General features: G+C 40.6%; 1 protein-coding gene and 1 pseudogene across 2 annotated transcripts in view; one reads left to right on the top strand and one right to left on the bottom strand.

The window, feature by feature from the left end:
- The window catches only part of BCAT1 (branched chain amino acid transaminase 1), a 66,891-nt gene extending 51,862 nt beyond the window's left edge, over positions 1-15,029 (top strand). For both annotated transcript variants that reach the window (XM_007446271.1, XM_007446272.1), the window contains exons 9-11: positions 1,177-1,317; positions 5,373-5,447; positions 13,925-15,029. In XM_007446271.1, coding sequence (XP_007446333.1) covers positions 1,177-1,317; positions 5,373-5,447; positions 13,925-13,966 — 258 coding nt within the window. In that variant the 3' untranslated portion in view covers positions 13,967-15,029. The remainder of the gene's footprint in view (positions 1-1,176; positions 1,318-5,372; positions 5,448-13,924) is intronic.
- On the bottom strand, positions 9,276-9,796 carry LOC103084631 (MARCKS-related protein pseudogene; annotated as a pseudogene).
- Positions 15,030-16,500: the final 1,471 nt, after the last annotated feature.

Genomic DNA, 16,500 nt, shown 5'->3' with positions numbered 1-16,500 from the left:
TTTCCCTACCCTTCCAAATATACTTGCAGCATGATGCCTTCTTCTAATGTTTTGAATCTTTCCAAGGGCTGTGATTTCCATCTTTATCTATTGTGGATTTGTAGATTTTAAAAAAATACTCTCATCTTACTTTAAAAAAATGGATTCATTCGTTGTTGCCCTTAATTCAAATAGCCTCCTGATAAGCTTTGAACTTTAACCACTAACATAGGAGAATGAGAGTTAAACAGATTAAAGAATGAGTATTAAGCAGATAGTTTAAACATAGCTTAAAAGCATCAGATTTTTTTTCCCACTTCCTATCCTTGAGCAAATAAATAGTTCAGCTGAAGTCGATGAGCGGGTATACCAGTAATTCTGTGATTAAACTCAACCTAATACAGCACCAGAGAGACGGAAGAGGATTGCTGCTGTGAAGTCGACTGAATCAGTGAATTTAGGAAGAAAAAATATACAATGTAATTTCTCAAATAGAGTCCAAATACACTATCTATGTTTTAATGTAATGAAATGTTTCAGATATTTAAATTCAGTCTCTGTTTCTACTCCATAAAAGAAACAGTAGAAAGAGGACCAAATTTGGAGCCAGTCATTATCAGACCTGAGTTCAAATCCAGTTTCTGCCATTTACTAGCTGTGTGGCCTTCAGGGTGTCACTCAGCCTCCTTGAACTTTAATTTCCTCATCTGTAAAATGGGGATGATAATACCCACGTTAAAAATTAGAGAACGTGGCATGTGGTGGATGCTCGATAAATGGTGGCAATAATTATTAATATTAGATAATAATATATTTTCTCTTATGATAAATAGGGTTTAGAATACACACTAAGTAGCACTTGGGGTGCATCAACTTGTGAGACTTTCGCCATGATATCAAATAAAAGGCAGAAAAGCAGGCATGTATTAAAACATACCATGTACTCTATCATGCTGATCTTATATTTTATATTCTGATCATCTCATTTAAAGATGCTGTGACCTTGGAGTAGGTTGCTTAGCATCTCAGTGTGTTTCTTAATAAGATGGTGTCGATCTCTCCAGCTTTCCCTCTAAGGACAATTATGACATTATCTGAGTTCAGTCAGACTGTAAAGTAGAATGGTCCCTACCACCGGGCACTTTTTGTATGCCTTTTCCTTAAACATATGTTTATTTTTATTTCTGTTCCAAACAGGGAGAATTTAAGGTGTCAGAGAGGTACCTCACCATGGGCGACCTGAGCACAGCCGTGGAGGAAAACCGCGTGAGGGAGATGTTCGGTTCTGGTACCGCCTGTGTTGTTTGCCCAGTTTCGAATATACTGTACGAGGGTGAGGTAAGACACTGTTTCTTCACTTCCTATCATTTTCAAACATTTGCCTGTAATGTAATTCTTTAAATATGTGGACAAAGTGCTAGTTGGACCCAGGATGCAAAGGATTTTTTAAAGAAGTTAGCGTTCTGTTAACTGTGGCAGTTTGTCCCGATGAACTTGTGTTAGCAAATGACTTACTCATCTTTCCAGTGGTTTCCTGTAAACTCCAACAGTTTTCTGTCCTTCGTTATCATACCTGCCTTACATCAGTTTAGGGATTGGAGGTGTACCAGTAGACTTACACTCATTTCTTTCTGTCATCTCACTAAGGAAGGTTTTACAACTAAGTGAAATTTCAGTCTCTGGTTTCCAAAAGTACTTCTAAACTACTGGAGTAGGAATAGCAAATTATTAAAGAAAACTCATTTGAATGATCAACTCCTACACTTTTCATCTTCATCATCATCATCATCATTATTAATTAGACCACTTCATAAAAAATTTTCATTTGGCAAACCTCATGGCATTTACTAAAGTCTTTCAGAAGGAATTCAAGCATTTAGTTAGAAGAAATTTCCTCCTAGTAAATTAATCTTGTTTATATGTGCTGTACATCCATTTTCTTGTTAGTTTTTTTACTTTCCTCTTTACAACACAGCTCCAATACTTATGATTAACATCGTCATCTAACTTCATAATTCAGAGGCGTGTGGGCATTATTTTTATAATGTGAATTGGCTTAAATTACTCATAATAAATACAAATTCTATTGCTTTTTTGGGGTTTTGTTTGTTTTGTTTTTGGCTGCATTGGGTCTTCGTTGCTGCGCGTGTGCTTTCTCTTGTTGCAGCGAGCGGGTTCTCATTGCAGTGGCTTCTCTTGTTTCAGAGCTCGGGCTCTAGGCCTGTGGGCTTCAGTAGTTGTGGCACGCGGGCTTAGTAGTTGTGGTGCACGGGCTTAGCTGCTCCGTGGCATGGGATCTTCCCGGACCAGGGCTCGAACCTGTGTCCCCTACATTGGCAGGTGGATTCTTAACCAGTGCGCCACCAGGGAAGTCCCTTCTATTGGTCTTTTTTTTTTTTTTTTGACGTTTTTATTGGAGTATAATTGCTTTACAATGGTGTGTTTAGTTTCTGCTTTATAACAAAGTGATTCAATTATACATATGTTCCCATATCTCTTCCCTCTTGTGACTCCCTCCCTCCCACCTTCCCTACCCCACCCTTCTAGCTGGTCACAAAGCATGGAGCTGATCTCCCTGTGCTATGCGACTGCTTCCCACTAGCTATCTATTTTACGTGCCACTCTCTCACTTCGTCCCAGCTTACCCTTCCCTCTCCCCGTGTCCTCAAGTCCATTCTCTAGTAGATCTGCATCTTTATTCCCATCTTGCCCCTAGGTTCTTCATGACCTTTTTTTTTTTAGATTCCGTATATATGTGTTAGCATACGGTATTTGTTTTTCTCTTTCTGACTTACTTCACTCTGTAGGACAGACTCTAGGTCCATCCACCTAACTACAAATAACTCGATTTCGTTTCCTTTTAAGGCTGAGTAATGTTCCATTGTATATATGTGCCACATCTTCTTTATCCATTCATCTGTCAATGGACACTTAGGTTGCACCCATGTCCTGGCTATTGTAAATAGTGTCTCAGTGAATATTGGGGTGCATGTGTCTTTTTGAATTATGGTTTTCTCTGGTTGTATGCCCAGTAGTGGGATTGCTGTATCATAACGTAGCTCTATTCTTAGTTTTTTAATGAACCTCCATACTGTTCTCTATAGTGGCTGTATCAATTTACATTCCCACAAACAGTGCAAGAGGGTTCCCTTTTCTCCACACCCTCTCTAGCATTTATTGTTTGTAGATTTTTTGATGACGGCCATTCTGACTGGTGTGAGGTGATGCCTCATTGTAGTTTTTTTTTTTTTTTTTTTTTTTTTCCGGTACTCGGGCCTCTCGCTGTTATGGCCTCTCCCATTGCGGAGCACAGGCTCTGGACACGCAGGCTCAGTGGCCATGGCTCACGGGCCCAGCCGCTCCGCGGCATGTGGGATCCTCCCGGACCGGGGCACGAACTCATGTCCCCTGCATCGGCAGGCGGACTCTCAACCACTGCGCCACCCAGGAAGCCCCTCATTGTAGTTTTGATTTGCATTTCTCTAGTGATTGGTGATGCTGAGCATCGTTTCATGTGTTTGTTGGCAATCTATATCTTCTTTGGAGAAATGTCTATTTAGGTCTTCTGCCCATTTTTGGATTGGGTTCTTTGTCTTTTTCATGTTGAGCTGCATGAGCTGCTTGTATATTTTGGAGATTAATTCTTTGTCAATTGCTTCGTCTGCAAATATTTTCTCCCATTCTGAGGTTGTCTTTTCATCTTGTTTATGGTTTCCTTTGCTGCGCAAAAGCTTTTAAGTTTCATTAGGTCCCATTTGTTTATTTTTGTTTTTATTTCCATTTCTCTAGGAGGTGGGTCAAAAAGGATCTTGCTGTGATTTATGTCATAGAGTGTTCTGCCTATGTTTTCCTCTGAGAGTTTGATAGTTTCTGGCCTTACATTTAGGTCTTTAATCCATTTTGAGTTTACTTTTGTGTATGGTGTTAGGGAGTGTTCTAATTTCATTCTTGTACGTGTAGCTGTCCAGTTTTCCCAGCACCACTTATTGAAGAGGCTGCCTTTTCTCCACTGTACATTCTTGCCTCCTTTATCAAAGATAAGGTGACCATATGTGCATGGGTTTATCTCTATTCTGTTGGGTTTTTTTTTTTATTATTTTGCGGTACGCAGGCCTCTCACTGTTGTGGCCTCTCCCGTTGTGGAGCACAGGCTCTGGACGCACAGGCTCAGCGGCCATGGCTCACGGGCCCAGCCGCTCCGCGGCATGTCGGATATTCCTGGACCGGGGCACGAACCTGTGTGCCCTGCACCAGCAGGCAGACTCTCAACCACCGCGCCACCAGGGAAGCCCCTATTCTATTGGTTCTTAAATTCAACATTATAATTATTTTTCGCTCAGCTGGGTGGATTGATTTTTTTTTTTTCCTGCTAATTTTAATGGTGGTTGCTTCATTGCTTGAGATTTTCAAACTTGGCTCCAGACATAATTCCATCTACACATTGATTTTTCAAGGGAGATGAATTATTCTATTATATATGAATGCTTACACTGATTATAAAGCTACTGTTTCACATTTTACTATGGTAGTATCTAGGTAATATATTATCAGTCCACTTTTTAAATGAACTAAAGTTGTCATTAGGTCAGATTTTTAAAGTCCAATTATTACTTCTCCTCCAGAATTATGTTAATAAAGTTTAACACATTTTTATGGTTTTGTTTTAGGGAGCCATTCAGAGCCAAAAGGTCCATCGAATTATCCTATTATCCTAAAGGGCATAATAAGAAAAGTAAGAGTACGGACTCTCTACTAAAATCAAACTATCAAAAGCCTGCAAGCCAGCGAGGCATAAATGGGCATGACTCAAAGTATAAATTAGGGCACATAAAATCTCTGTGCCCTGAATTTAACCATGCTGTCCAACTTCGTGGAATTTGTGGCCCCTTTAAGTTTGGCTTAGAACAGACAGATTTGGCAGCCCCTTTTGTGAAGACATGGACTTGCTTCAATTTATGTCCCTGAAATGACTTGCTTTAATTTGTGGCACACTGTCTTTTGAGGTCTCATTCCCTGCCAAGAGGGTTAGATGTGGAGGCTAATCATTCATCCTCATAGATTCTTAGGATGCTGGAAGAGGTAGGGTTCTTTAAGTTTAGCCCCTATTCTAGGTACCCCTGCTTCTCATTCGTTCCTCAAATCAGCCTGAAGACTGGCATGTAAACCAGTTATGCCCTGAAATCAGTTGGTAGGAAACGAACAACCTATCACTGGCTAGTTCATTTTTATTCAAATTCAGAATAGAAAAGAATCTTTGGCATAAGGAGCTAGCATCCATAATGAGGTTACCATAGTGCCATTCCTTATTTCAGTAAAATTGCTGAGTTTCTTACTTGTTGTTACTGTGTACATGAATATCCTCAAATGATTTTGTGTCTGGTTTTCTTTCATAGACTATACACATCCCAACTATGGAGAATGGGCCTAAGCTTGCAAGCCGCATCTTGGACAAATTGACTGATATTCAGGTAAGGGCTTCTATTTTTAAAATGCTGTCTTTTTTTCATTCAAAGCCTAGAACCAAATCATACTTCAGTGGAGAGAAGAGAGTAAGTGCTACCATCTGGGGTCAGCAAATTAAATTTAAGGAAGATGTTCCCAATAGTATGTGTGGACATGAGCAAAGCAGAAATGAGAAAAAAGATACACAGTTTAAAAAAAAAAAAGGAAGGAAAGAAGGGGGGGGGAAATATATATATATAGTCAGGGACTCAATTACTTAACATTTTTAAAAAGTATATAAATTTTGATAACACTTAAAAATCTCAGGCTTCTTATAAAAGAAAAGACTTTAAAGTAGAAGAAAGCACAGAAAAAAAGTAATATTACCTGTGATTACATCACAGATAAAATCACGTTTAACTTTTGATATCTCAACTTTCAGTGTTTTGTAAGCACTCAATGTATTTTTAGATAGATATTTTTCTGACAGTGGGATCGTACGTAATTTTGTTAACCTGCTTTTTTTCGATTAATAAATCATTTGCTTTTTCGTATCAATAAATTTTAAAATTCTACATATAAAGTTTAATTAAATTCCACTATGTTGATATACCATAATTTTTAAAGAAATCTTATTATTGAACATTTAAGTTGTTGGAAATTCTTTCACTATTATAAACAGTGCATCCTTGATTTTTTCCTTAGGATAAATTCCTGGGATTGTAATTATCAGGTCAAAGAGTATGCACACCTAGTTTTTAATACTGCTAACTTCGTTTTGCCTATTTTTTCTGAGCAGCAATCTACAGTAATGTGATCAGGCAGTTAAGTGTCTTTCTAGGTAGACATATCATATACCAGGTAAACCTGGGTCACCTATAAAAGATATTGTTCTAAAGTTTGCTGAGCCCGGATGCCATCGTTGCCAGTCAGTGAAAGTACCCGAGGGAGCTGAGATTCATACTGAAATGTGAAATGAAGTTTGATAGATTGGGTGACATCAAATGGTGTGGGGTCTTAAAAAGTAAGCAAAAATGTAAAGTTGGTTGGGAAAGCAGCAGGTCCCTACAGAGAACTTTGGATGAAAATGCTATTTTTTTGAAGAGTTAGCAACTTTTATGCAAAATTTATAGCATTAAAAGAAAAGAATTATTGTGCTTTTAGAACCAAAGGGTTGTCTTACACTCTTCAATAGAAGTGTTCTATAGGAATTTTCTGTAAGCTAAATAAAGGAATATCTTAACATTGAAGACTTAAAATTTATTCAGAGTTGGTTTCTACATAGAACCAATCCAAAGTAATTCGAAGTAATTTAATAAAAATTTCTGCATGGATGGTTCATGTATTTTTATTTTTAGAGTTGTCTGGGTAAGATTACAGAAGCCAGGAATGTAGGTGAGGGAAGTGAATGCTTTTGATTCATTCATTCAACAGATAACATAGTATTGAGCACAAACTGTGTGCCAGAGGCAGTTCCAGGTGCTGGTGATAGAGTAGTGGAAAAAGTGGCCGAAAAACTGGAGAGGTCAAAGCACACTGATATAGACAAAAGACAAATTTATTCAATTTAAATGTGAGACCATATCTAAAGGTTTAAAAATAAAAGTTATATATGAAGCAGAAAACGAGAAGAAATAGACCATTTTCCTCTTACCTGTGTACATGCTCTATATAACTTGGTGCTTGTGGCCAAGAAGTTAATACTCTAGGTAATAAAGTATAAATGGTAGTAACACTAAAAACTAATGAGACGTTCAGAGCTCCATACTGAACAAACAAACAAGGGGATACATGAGAAAATACAAGGATTCTGAATTAAACTACAAACCAGAAGCACCAAATCTGCTCCAAATTGTTAAGTAACAAAGGACCATCCACTTGGAATCTAAGACCACCTCTTCAATTATTTTGTGCCTGTGGGCATGGAACCTACAGTTTCGAAATTACTCTCTTACACGCTGGCAAATTGGAGCTGTCAGCCAAGGTACTAAATTGTCTGTTTCTCTCCAAGAAAAATAATTGAAGTATAATTATTGAGGAAAAAGCGTAGCATTGCATCATGTTTTACATTTGATCTCTTTGACATTGCATGGAAACGGGCTGTTTCCTCCAAAGTGCTCTGGTGAATTGAAGAAGAGAGCAACAATAACCAAGAAACCTCAAGGTTCCTACAGTGTGACCTAGACGGGAAGATACCTTGTTAACCACAGATCTGATTTTTATTTGACTTGTGTACTTCTGTATACAAGTAAGAATCTCTGAGGTTGAGTGTTCATCCCATTTGGCTAATTATCCACATAGTTCCCTGGGTCTTAGATTGCCCTACAAATACCTCTTAGGAGGGGGACATTTCAGATGACAGGATTCTTTTGTTTTTGTTTTAAATAAGTTTGTTTGTTTATTTTTGGTTGTCTTGGGTCTTGGCTTTCCCTAGGTGCTGCGAGCGGGGGGCTACTCTTCGTTGTGGTGCACAGGCTTCTCATTGCGGTGGCTTCTCTTCTTGTGGAGCACAGGCTCTAGGCCCCGGGGGTTTCAGTAGTTGTGGCATGCGGGCTCTAGAGCGCAGGCTCAGTAGATGTGGCGGAGGGGCTTAGTTGCTCCGTGGAATGTGGGATCTTCCCGGACCAGGGCTCGAACCTGTGTCCCCTGCATTGGCAGACAGATTCTTAACCACTGCGCCACCAGGGAAGTCTTGTTTTTCTTCTTATTTCTTTTTTTTTTTTTAATGCAACAAGGAAAAACACTTCTGTGTTCATACTTATTAACCAGACTTGAACCTGGAGAACATCGCCACATTGCCCACGTTTCCCCTCTCTCCCATTGCTCTTTGCTATTCCAGTTACCATCATCTTCACCTTTGCCGCTGCCATTTGGGGTCTTCTCTGTCATCCAATGTGCTCTGCTCTCTGCTGCTTCCTTTCTGCCTTTCTGTATCTTCTGCAGTTTTCCCACTTGATAAGGTGTTGGTTATCCTTTGAGACACATCTCCTTTAGGAATCTTTTCAGTCTCTTGAACAGCGTCCCTTTCCCGCAGTACAAACACATATTCACCCACTTAAGTGCTGCTTCATCCTCCAGCTTCCATGGCCCCTGGTATGATCACGTATGACCGTTTTTTTTTTTTAATGGGAATGACATTTATTCCTTTTCCAAATGTTACAGTAAAACCAGGTGGAAGAGAATGGTTTTAGCAGTTAGGAAAAAAAAAAATTACAGATCTGGGGTTTGGCCATTAAGTTATTTACAACAATGGGAGGGGGGAAAAAAAGACAACAAGAAGTTGTTTCACATCACGTACCTCCCCTCGACCCCAAAGCTTAATACTTGCTTACCAAGTCAAAAAAGAGACACAGTTGATTCACAAGCTGGAGGTTTGAACTTGAGTAAGACATTTATAAAAACCTAGACAGGGGCAGTGTCCTCCCCAGCCCAGGGGCCACTAGGCACAACACGAGACTAAAAACTCAACAGGGGAAGGCTGGCCACTCAGGGTTTGGGAGTATAGCTACCACTACATGGGGCTCAGGGATTTGGGGAATAAACAACACCTACTTGGAAGAAAACCAGCAACTGCTTTCTGCACTGGTGGGGACAGGGAAGGAGGCAGGGACAGGGGCAGGAGCATTTCACATCACTAACCCAACTTGGGAAACTGCAAGGGACCATCTTCAACTGGCCTTAAGGGGAAGACCAGGTGGACGATGGGAGAATCCACAGGAGGGAGAAGAGGAGCGGGAACGTGGCGAGGGGGCAACAGCCCCTTCCTTTCTGGGCGCAGGAAGGCAGCCAGGGCACCAGGTCCAGGCAGTGACCACAAGGACAGCGCAGTTTTCTGCAGCTTAGAGATCACCCAGCTACTCATTCTGCCCGCCCGCTGGTGTAGGGCCCCCAGCGGCGGATGGCTGTGCGCCCGGGCCCTGCATCAGCCTCTCCCCTGTGGCCTGGGGCTCCTGGCTCTCGGGTGGCGGCAGCCTTCCCTCCCTGGGCGGTGCCTCCCTCGCCGCAGGCACCGACCCCCCCTGCTCCTGGCCCTTCCTCTGTGGGTGACGAGGCAGACGGATGCCCCCTGTCCCCTCCCTCCGATTTCTCTTGAAGGCCAGGCCGCTCAATTTGAAAGGTTTCTTGAAAGAGAATTTCTTCTTCTTGGGGGGTCTCCTTGGGCGGGACCTCCCCCTTGGCCTCAGCGCCCTGGCTAGGGGGTGCCGGCTCGATGGCATCGCCAGTGGACCCGGTTGCCTCCTCTGTTCCGTTCACAGGGGGCGACTCCTTCACCTTTGGGGGATGCGTCTGCATGGCTTTTCGCCTTGCCGTCCTCCTGTCCGCTGACCGCCTGGCTCACGTCGCCTCGGGGAGCCTTGGAGCTCTGGCTGCCCATGAGCTGCCCCGGGCAGTGGATCTTATCGAGCAGTGAGTCTTATCCGATGGGGTGGACCTGGCCGGCAGGAGGGATGGCGCCTGAGGGGGAGGGTTGGCGGAGCAGATCCCGAGCTGCAGCTCCGCTTCACGCTGGGATGCCCCACATATGACCTTTATAGTATGTTCTAATTAGTCACACAGTTACCTTTGTTCTGTGGTTGTCTGAGGGTGGGCATTGTCTTATTCTCTTTTGGTAAACCTAGTGTTAGGTACAGGGCCTGGGTCCCTACACACTCAGTACATAGTGCACACTCAGTACATAATGTTTCTTAAATAAAGGAATGAATAAAGGTGATTGACACACCAAGCAAGTACTAAAGAGTAAAGATGTGTTGCCTTTTGCATATTAACACATTCTGAGAAGAGATGGGAGGAAGGTCTTGAATAACGTCAAATTATTTTTCAAAAACACCTTCAGAGAATCTGATTTAGGTCTTTTCAGAGTGAGATAAACATCAACTGCTGTCAAGATCAGATAAAAGCTGGAACCCGGGTCTTAAATATCAGGGTAGCATGTTTGACTAACTAGCAATGCTGCTATTACCATTTCAGAAAGTGGGAGGAGTGATTGCCAAGACCCAGAGGTGGACACCTTCAACAGTTTAAAATAAGGGAAGCTGAATGGGATAGAAGCAGGATCTGTGTTGAGTGCACGTCACCAGATAGAATTTCAGAAATCTGTTTTCCCACCAGTGGCTACAACTTTGTAAGAATCAATGGCCATTAGTTGTTACTGTATTTTTCTTGTTTTCAGTGGAACAGCTTGATGACTTTAGTTCGGGAAGTTAAGGAGTCCCACCCCTTTTGTGTGCAGACTTGGTAAACATTCCAGATTGCCTTGATGGCTCAGTCCCTTGACCAGCTTCCCAGCCCCTCCTTGTTCCCTAATCCACACTTCTCCCCTTGTTATGGGATCACAGAGCTTTGCATGGCCATCGAATGCTATTTAGAACCAGGATGGCAAAGTGCTACCTGGTGAGCAGTGCTGGTTATATTTCTTTTGGCCTTGTGGAGAGTAAGTACCTGATGTGAAGATTCACCTTTTATGTTGCTAAGAATTTTCTGCTGAATGTAGAAAGTATTTTAGCGAAGGCCTTGTAAAATTTGCCATACATGCATTGAATGCAAGTAATAAGCTTGTCATTAGTCATGTTTTTTTATTTTTTAAAAATATTTATTTACTTATTTATTTGGTTGCACCAGGTCTTGGTTGCGGCAGGCAGGGTCCTTAGTTATGGCATGTGAACTCTTAGTTGAGGCATGCATGTGGGATCTAGTTCCCTGACCAGGGAGCGAACCCGGGCCCCCTGCATTGGGAGCACAGAGTCTTAACCACTGCACCACCAGGGAAGTCCCATTAGTCATGTTTTAGTTCAGTGTTCTAATTGGAATTGATGAAAAGGTAAAAATTCTGCTCATCGCACTGAGCCTTCCAGGTGGACTCAAAGTACCATCCTACAGGCTCGATTTGACTTGCTGCGTTGCAAACGTTAAAGGTGTGGGACTGCCACTGTGGTTGTGTTAACGACACTGCCAGTGGTATAAGGACAGCCTGGCTCATGCAGATGAGTGTTTTCTTGCCCCTGCTTCTCTGGACACCTCTTGAGGAAAAATTTCTATCCCTGCTAAAATCTGTCATCTCCACTCTGAATTATTTTGCCTTGGAAAATTAAATGACATTATCCATCATTGAAATGAAAGGTGATTGGTAACCACCTAGGTCTAGATATTATGAATTACCTGCATTATCACATCTCTTGGATACATCTCAGAATGCTATGATTTTACATAAAAGCATAAATTATAGGATGAGAGAGATAAACAACACATATTCTGCAGGTTCATAGAATTACACAGCCTATGACTGTCATTGTATTGAAAATTGATCTTGATGTTTTTAAAACTAAAACAACTAATTGAAAACAAATTCACTTTAACTGGTGAGATTCAAGATGAAATTATAGTGGTCATGAATCATAAGTTTTGTAACAAGATCTGCTAAAATGTCAATATGCTGACGCCCAATTATTATTAATGACTACAGTGTCTGATGTATTAATGGGAATCCACATAAGAAAAATATGTATTTTGCTCTTACCCCTAAGTTGTGTCGCCACCATCTATAAATCAGGCAGAATTCGGGAATGTTTTATCCAGCGTTCATCATTAATCGACATAGTCAACAGTGGGGGGCCACCGTCTTTAGGCAACCCTTTCTGATGAGGATTAAGCAAGTCACTTATAGTCGTTGGGCTTCCTTCATTCTCCTTTTCATGTAAACCAGAAGGTTGTAGGTGGACCCATTCCTGGCTTCCAGTTATTTTTACCAATTTGATAGATTCTGTTCTCCGAGGTCTTTTTTAAAAATTATTTTTAATTAATTAATTGGTTGTGCCGGATCTTTAGTTACGGCAGGCAGGCTCCTTAGTTGCAGCTCTTGGGCTCCTTAGCTGTGGCATACGTAATGTTAGTCACGGCATGCACGTGGGATCTAGTTCCCTGACCCAGGGATCGAACCCAGGCCCCCTGCATTGGGTGTACGGAGTCTTAACCACTGCACCACCAGGGAAGTCCCCTCTGAGGTCTTCAAAGTTCTTTAACAGGCACCCAGCACATGGACATTGTGATGTAGAAGGAATAGCATTACACCGAGGCAGAACTGGGCTGTGGTTAAGAGCTTCCTAGAAGAGAACAGACTTGTGGTTGCCAAGGGGGGCAGTGGGGTGGGGGAGGGATGGATTGGGAGTTTGGGGTTAGCAAATGCAAACTATTATATATAGAATGGATAAACAACAAGGTCCTACTGTATAGCACAGGGAACTATATTCAGTATCCTGTGATGTACTGCTATATTTATTTATTTATTTATTTTTAATTTATTTATTTTTGGCTGTGTTGGGTCTTCATTGCTGTGGCTAGCAGGGGCTACTCTTTGTTGCAGTGTGCAGGCTTCTCATTGCAGTGGCTTCTCGTTGTGGAGCACGGGCTCTAGGCACGTGGGCTCAGTAGTTGTGGCACGCAGGCTCTAGAGCGCAGGCTCAGTAGCTGCGGCATACAGGCTTAGTTGCTCCACAGCATGTGGGATCTTCCCGTACCAGGGCTCAAACCTGTGTCCCGTGCATTGGTGGGCAGATTCTTAACCACTGCGCCACCAGGGAAGCCCCTGTACTGCTATATTTAAAATGGATAATCAACAAAGACCTACTGTATAGCACAGGGAACTCTGCTCAATGTTATGGGGCAGCCTGGATGGGAGGGGAGTTTGGGGGAGAATGGATACATGTATATGTGGCCGAGTCCCTTTGCTGTGCACCTGAAACTATCACAACATTGTTAATCGGCTATACTCCAATATAACATAAAAAGTTTTTTAAAAATCCTGTGATAAACCATAATGGAAAAGAATATGAAAAAGAATATATGTATAATTGAATCACTATGCTGTACTGCAGAAATTAATATAATATTGTAAATCAACTTTACTTCAATAAATTTTTTTTTTTTTCAAGAGTTTCCTTGAGCCTCAGTGTCCTTAAATGAGAAGCTGGGCTTAAAAGTTCATTGCTCTTCACACTTGATTTTTAAGCCATAGAAATTTTCTACAAATGAAACCTTTCCCGGAATCCCACTATATAAAACCAGTAGAAGTGGAATTGCTCTGAAGTGAAATCCAGAGCCCCACTTATATGGCTCATCCCCTGCATGCTAGCTGGTCATTAATGTTCTTTCCAGTTCAGGAATTCTGCTGTTTGTGTTCATTTCAACTCAAGTTATATTAGTGCTAAAGAGGCAATTCATGTGGAAAGGGGACATGATCTGAGAAGCTAAATACAGAATGGCAATGAAAAGGCGTATATAAGGGACCTATACCAGCTATAAATCTGAGCTCCACAGTAATTATAAAATTTGTGATTCTTTCCAAGTATTTGTTTACACATAGTCTTATTTTCAACGTGAATATGCTTTTAATGTTCAAAACAGAAGTGAACCTTTTGTACAACGTTGGTTCTATCATTAAATTTATTTATAAGCTGTTCCTGCGCTGTGAGTTTTTACACTGAAACATGTTTTCTTGCTTTTGTTGTAGTATGGAAGAGAAGAGAGTGATTGGACAATCACAGTATCCTGAATGAAAAAGAACAGGCTATCATTTGTGTGTTCTTGGGACGGACTGTTGCATTTGAATTATGAGAAATTTCTTTGGCTCCCTGTTTTTAGTTGTGCATAATGTAGTTTGTATTATCAGTGTTAACCAGGGCGATTGTTTCCTCATGCCAGAGAAGATGAATTGCAGTCATCCAGTGGTAGTTTATAAACTTGCTCCTAGAAGCTTACCTGACCTTCTCTAGAAAGATGAGAATGGAAGCCATCTAAGTGTAGAATTTTCCTCCATAACCTGAGTGCTTCCCTTGGTACTTCAATCAGATAAAAAAGTGTTTATTCTTTAGCATAAGTTACGTTCTGCTCCTCAACCAAGTGAGTGTTTTTGTGTTTGAAAGCTGATCTGAGTAAATTTCATAGGTACCATTTCCTGCGACACATCTTCATCCTCAGAAAGTGTTTGTTGTGTTTTTTTTTTTTAATCAAGACTTTGAGAAACTGGTTTTCCTCCCCGCATATTTCTTTCCAGGTCTCCTAAGTCCGTCTTAGGGAAAATCTCTCCCTCCTTCCTGATGTCCCGGTCTGCGCCAGGCTCTCCTGGTGCATCAGTAGGGCCCACCCCTGCCCTTTCCACATTGTGTTGTGATCAGCAGTCAGGCTTCATTACAAGACTGAGGGTCTTGTGCCTTATAGATCTTTGTATTCCCCTGCCTGATACATAACAAGGAATGAATGAACATGTACCTTCTATAGAAGTGTACCTTCTTTGTTTCTATATTGTGAAACCTCTTTATTAGAATTTGTGATTGATTCTGACTTCGTCTGTATTTACCTCATTCAGCAGTTCACATGTGCATGAATATAAACAGAACTGGTGGCACTTAAAATGATAATGATTAACTTATTTTATTTTTAATTAACAATTTTCATATTGTCTTTATTTGAAGACTGTCTTGGAATTAAAGTAATAGCTCTAGAGAGATCGTGATACCATACCAACCAAATGGAAATGATATATGTTTCGTGTTAAACACATAAATGTTGTGTTAAATACAAAATAAATCATATTTAGTTTTTTGATAGAAAGCAAAGAGGTATATACTCTGGATTTTATACTCTGGTTTTATAGGTGCTCATTTCTGTTGAATGGGGATTGGATAAGCACATGGTTAGGGTACAGGAAGAGTGATTATAGATGATATTTTCCTTGTTTAGGAGCCATGAGTTAAAATTGTATCCTGGTTTATCTAGGGGAAAGTCAAATCTTGATAGAAAACATTTTCCCTTGGAAGGTCAACTCTCAGACATTATATTTTGGTTTCCTTTAGTCCTAATAACTTTCATCTTGCTGATCATATTTCATCCTCTTTTCAGAGCAAGGAAAAAAATCCTAAAAGTTTTGCCGTGCTGGAAAATTTTCCTTAAGGCATTTAGCAGCACATAGCAAATGGGGCTTTGATTCTTTTCCAAGACTTTTGGCCATAGAGTCTTTTTAGATAGGAACGGTAAAATGAAAATGAGGGAAGTATAAGATGAAAAGGAATGGTAAAAATGTCTTTTAGGGGGCTTTTAATTGGCGATCTGAAGTCTTGGGAGAGTCTGTTCTTTTTAGGTAGGGCTGAAGTGCTTTAACTATCCTCTGCACAAATTTGTTCACCCAAGTAGCATTCTGAGAGTATACATTTGCCTTGGCTAAATCCTGGGACCTTATTTTCAATATTGTAGGCTAGAAATGACTTAAGGTAATTCTAACCTGTCAAGTAGCCCATAATAACCAGACTCAACATTCCTATGAGAAATGGAAATCATCTATTTGCCACAAATAACATTTTATACTTTGCATCTCTGAATTTAGTATGGCGAGACATGTTCGTTTTAAGAGTTCGAGAACAATATGTCTTGACTCTATGTCTCTGTGATTTCTTTCATCAAACCTTAAGAGCATTTTAAGCCCTTTCTACCAGACTCTGAAGATGAAGGATATACATTTAAAGAAACAAGGTCTCCTAAAACAGAGGACACAATCTGCCATTCTCGTTTAAATAGTAAGACAGGAAATTGACCTTGACACTAACTTGTTAAATAGATTTAAAGGGAACATCTGCACATCTTTTTTCCTTGTGCACTATTTGTTTAATTGCAGTGGATTAATACAGCAAGAGTGGCACATTATAACTAGGCAATTATCCATTCTTCAAGACTTAGTTATCGTAACACTAATTGATCATTTAAGGCATAAGATAGGCTCGCATTAGGAACATGTGAGGCTAATCTGCTCAAAAAGATCAACAAATTAATATTGTTGCTGATATTTGCATAATTGGCTGCAATTAGTTAATGTTTAATTGGGTTGATCAAATGGGATTCAGCAGTTCACATGTGCATGAATATAAACAGAACTGGTGGCACTTAAAATGATAATGATTAACTTATTTTGCGTGTTCTCTTCCTTCCACTTTTTTTTCAGTTTTTACATTTCAGACCAAGTTCATCAGCTTTTTTCAAAACACATCAGTAGAAACCAAGATTTTAAAATGAAGCTTTCAGGCATTAGACAAAACG

This window comes from Lipotes vexillifer, unplaced genomic scaffold, assembly GCF_000442215.2.
Source record: "Lipotes vexillifer unplaced genomic scaffold, Lipotes_vexillifer_v1.1 scaffold477, whole genome shotgun sequence".
NCBI lineage: Eukaryota > Metazoa > Chordata > Mammalia > Artiodactyla > Lipotidae > Lipotes > Lipotes vexillifer.
This window is presented reverse-complemented; position numbering and strand designations above follow the sequence as displayed.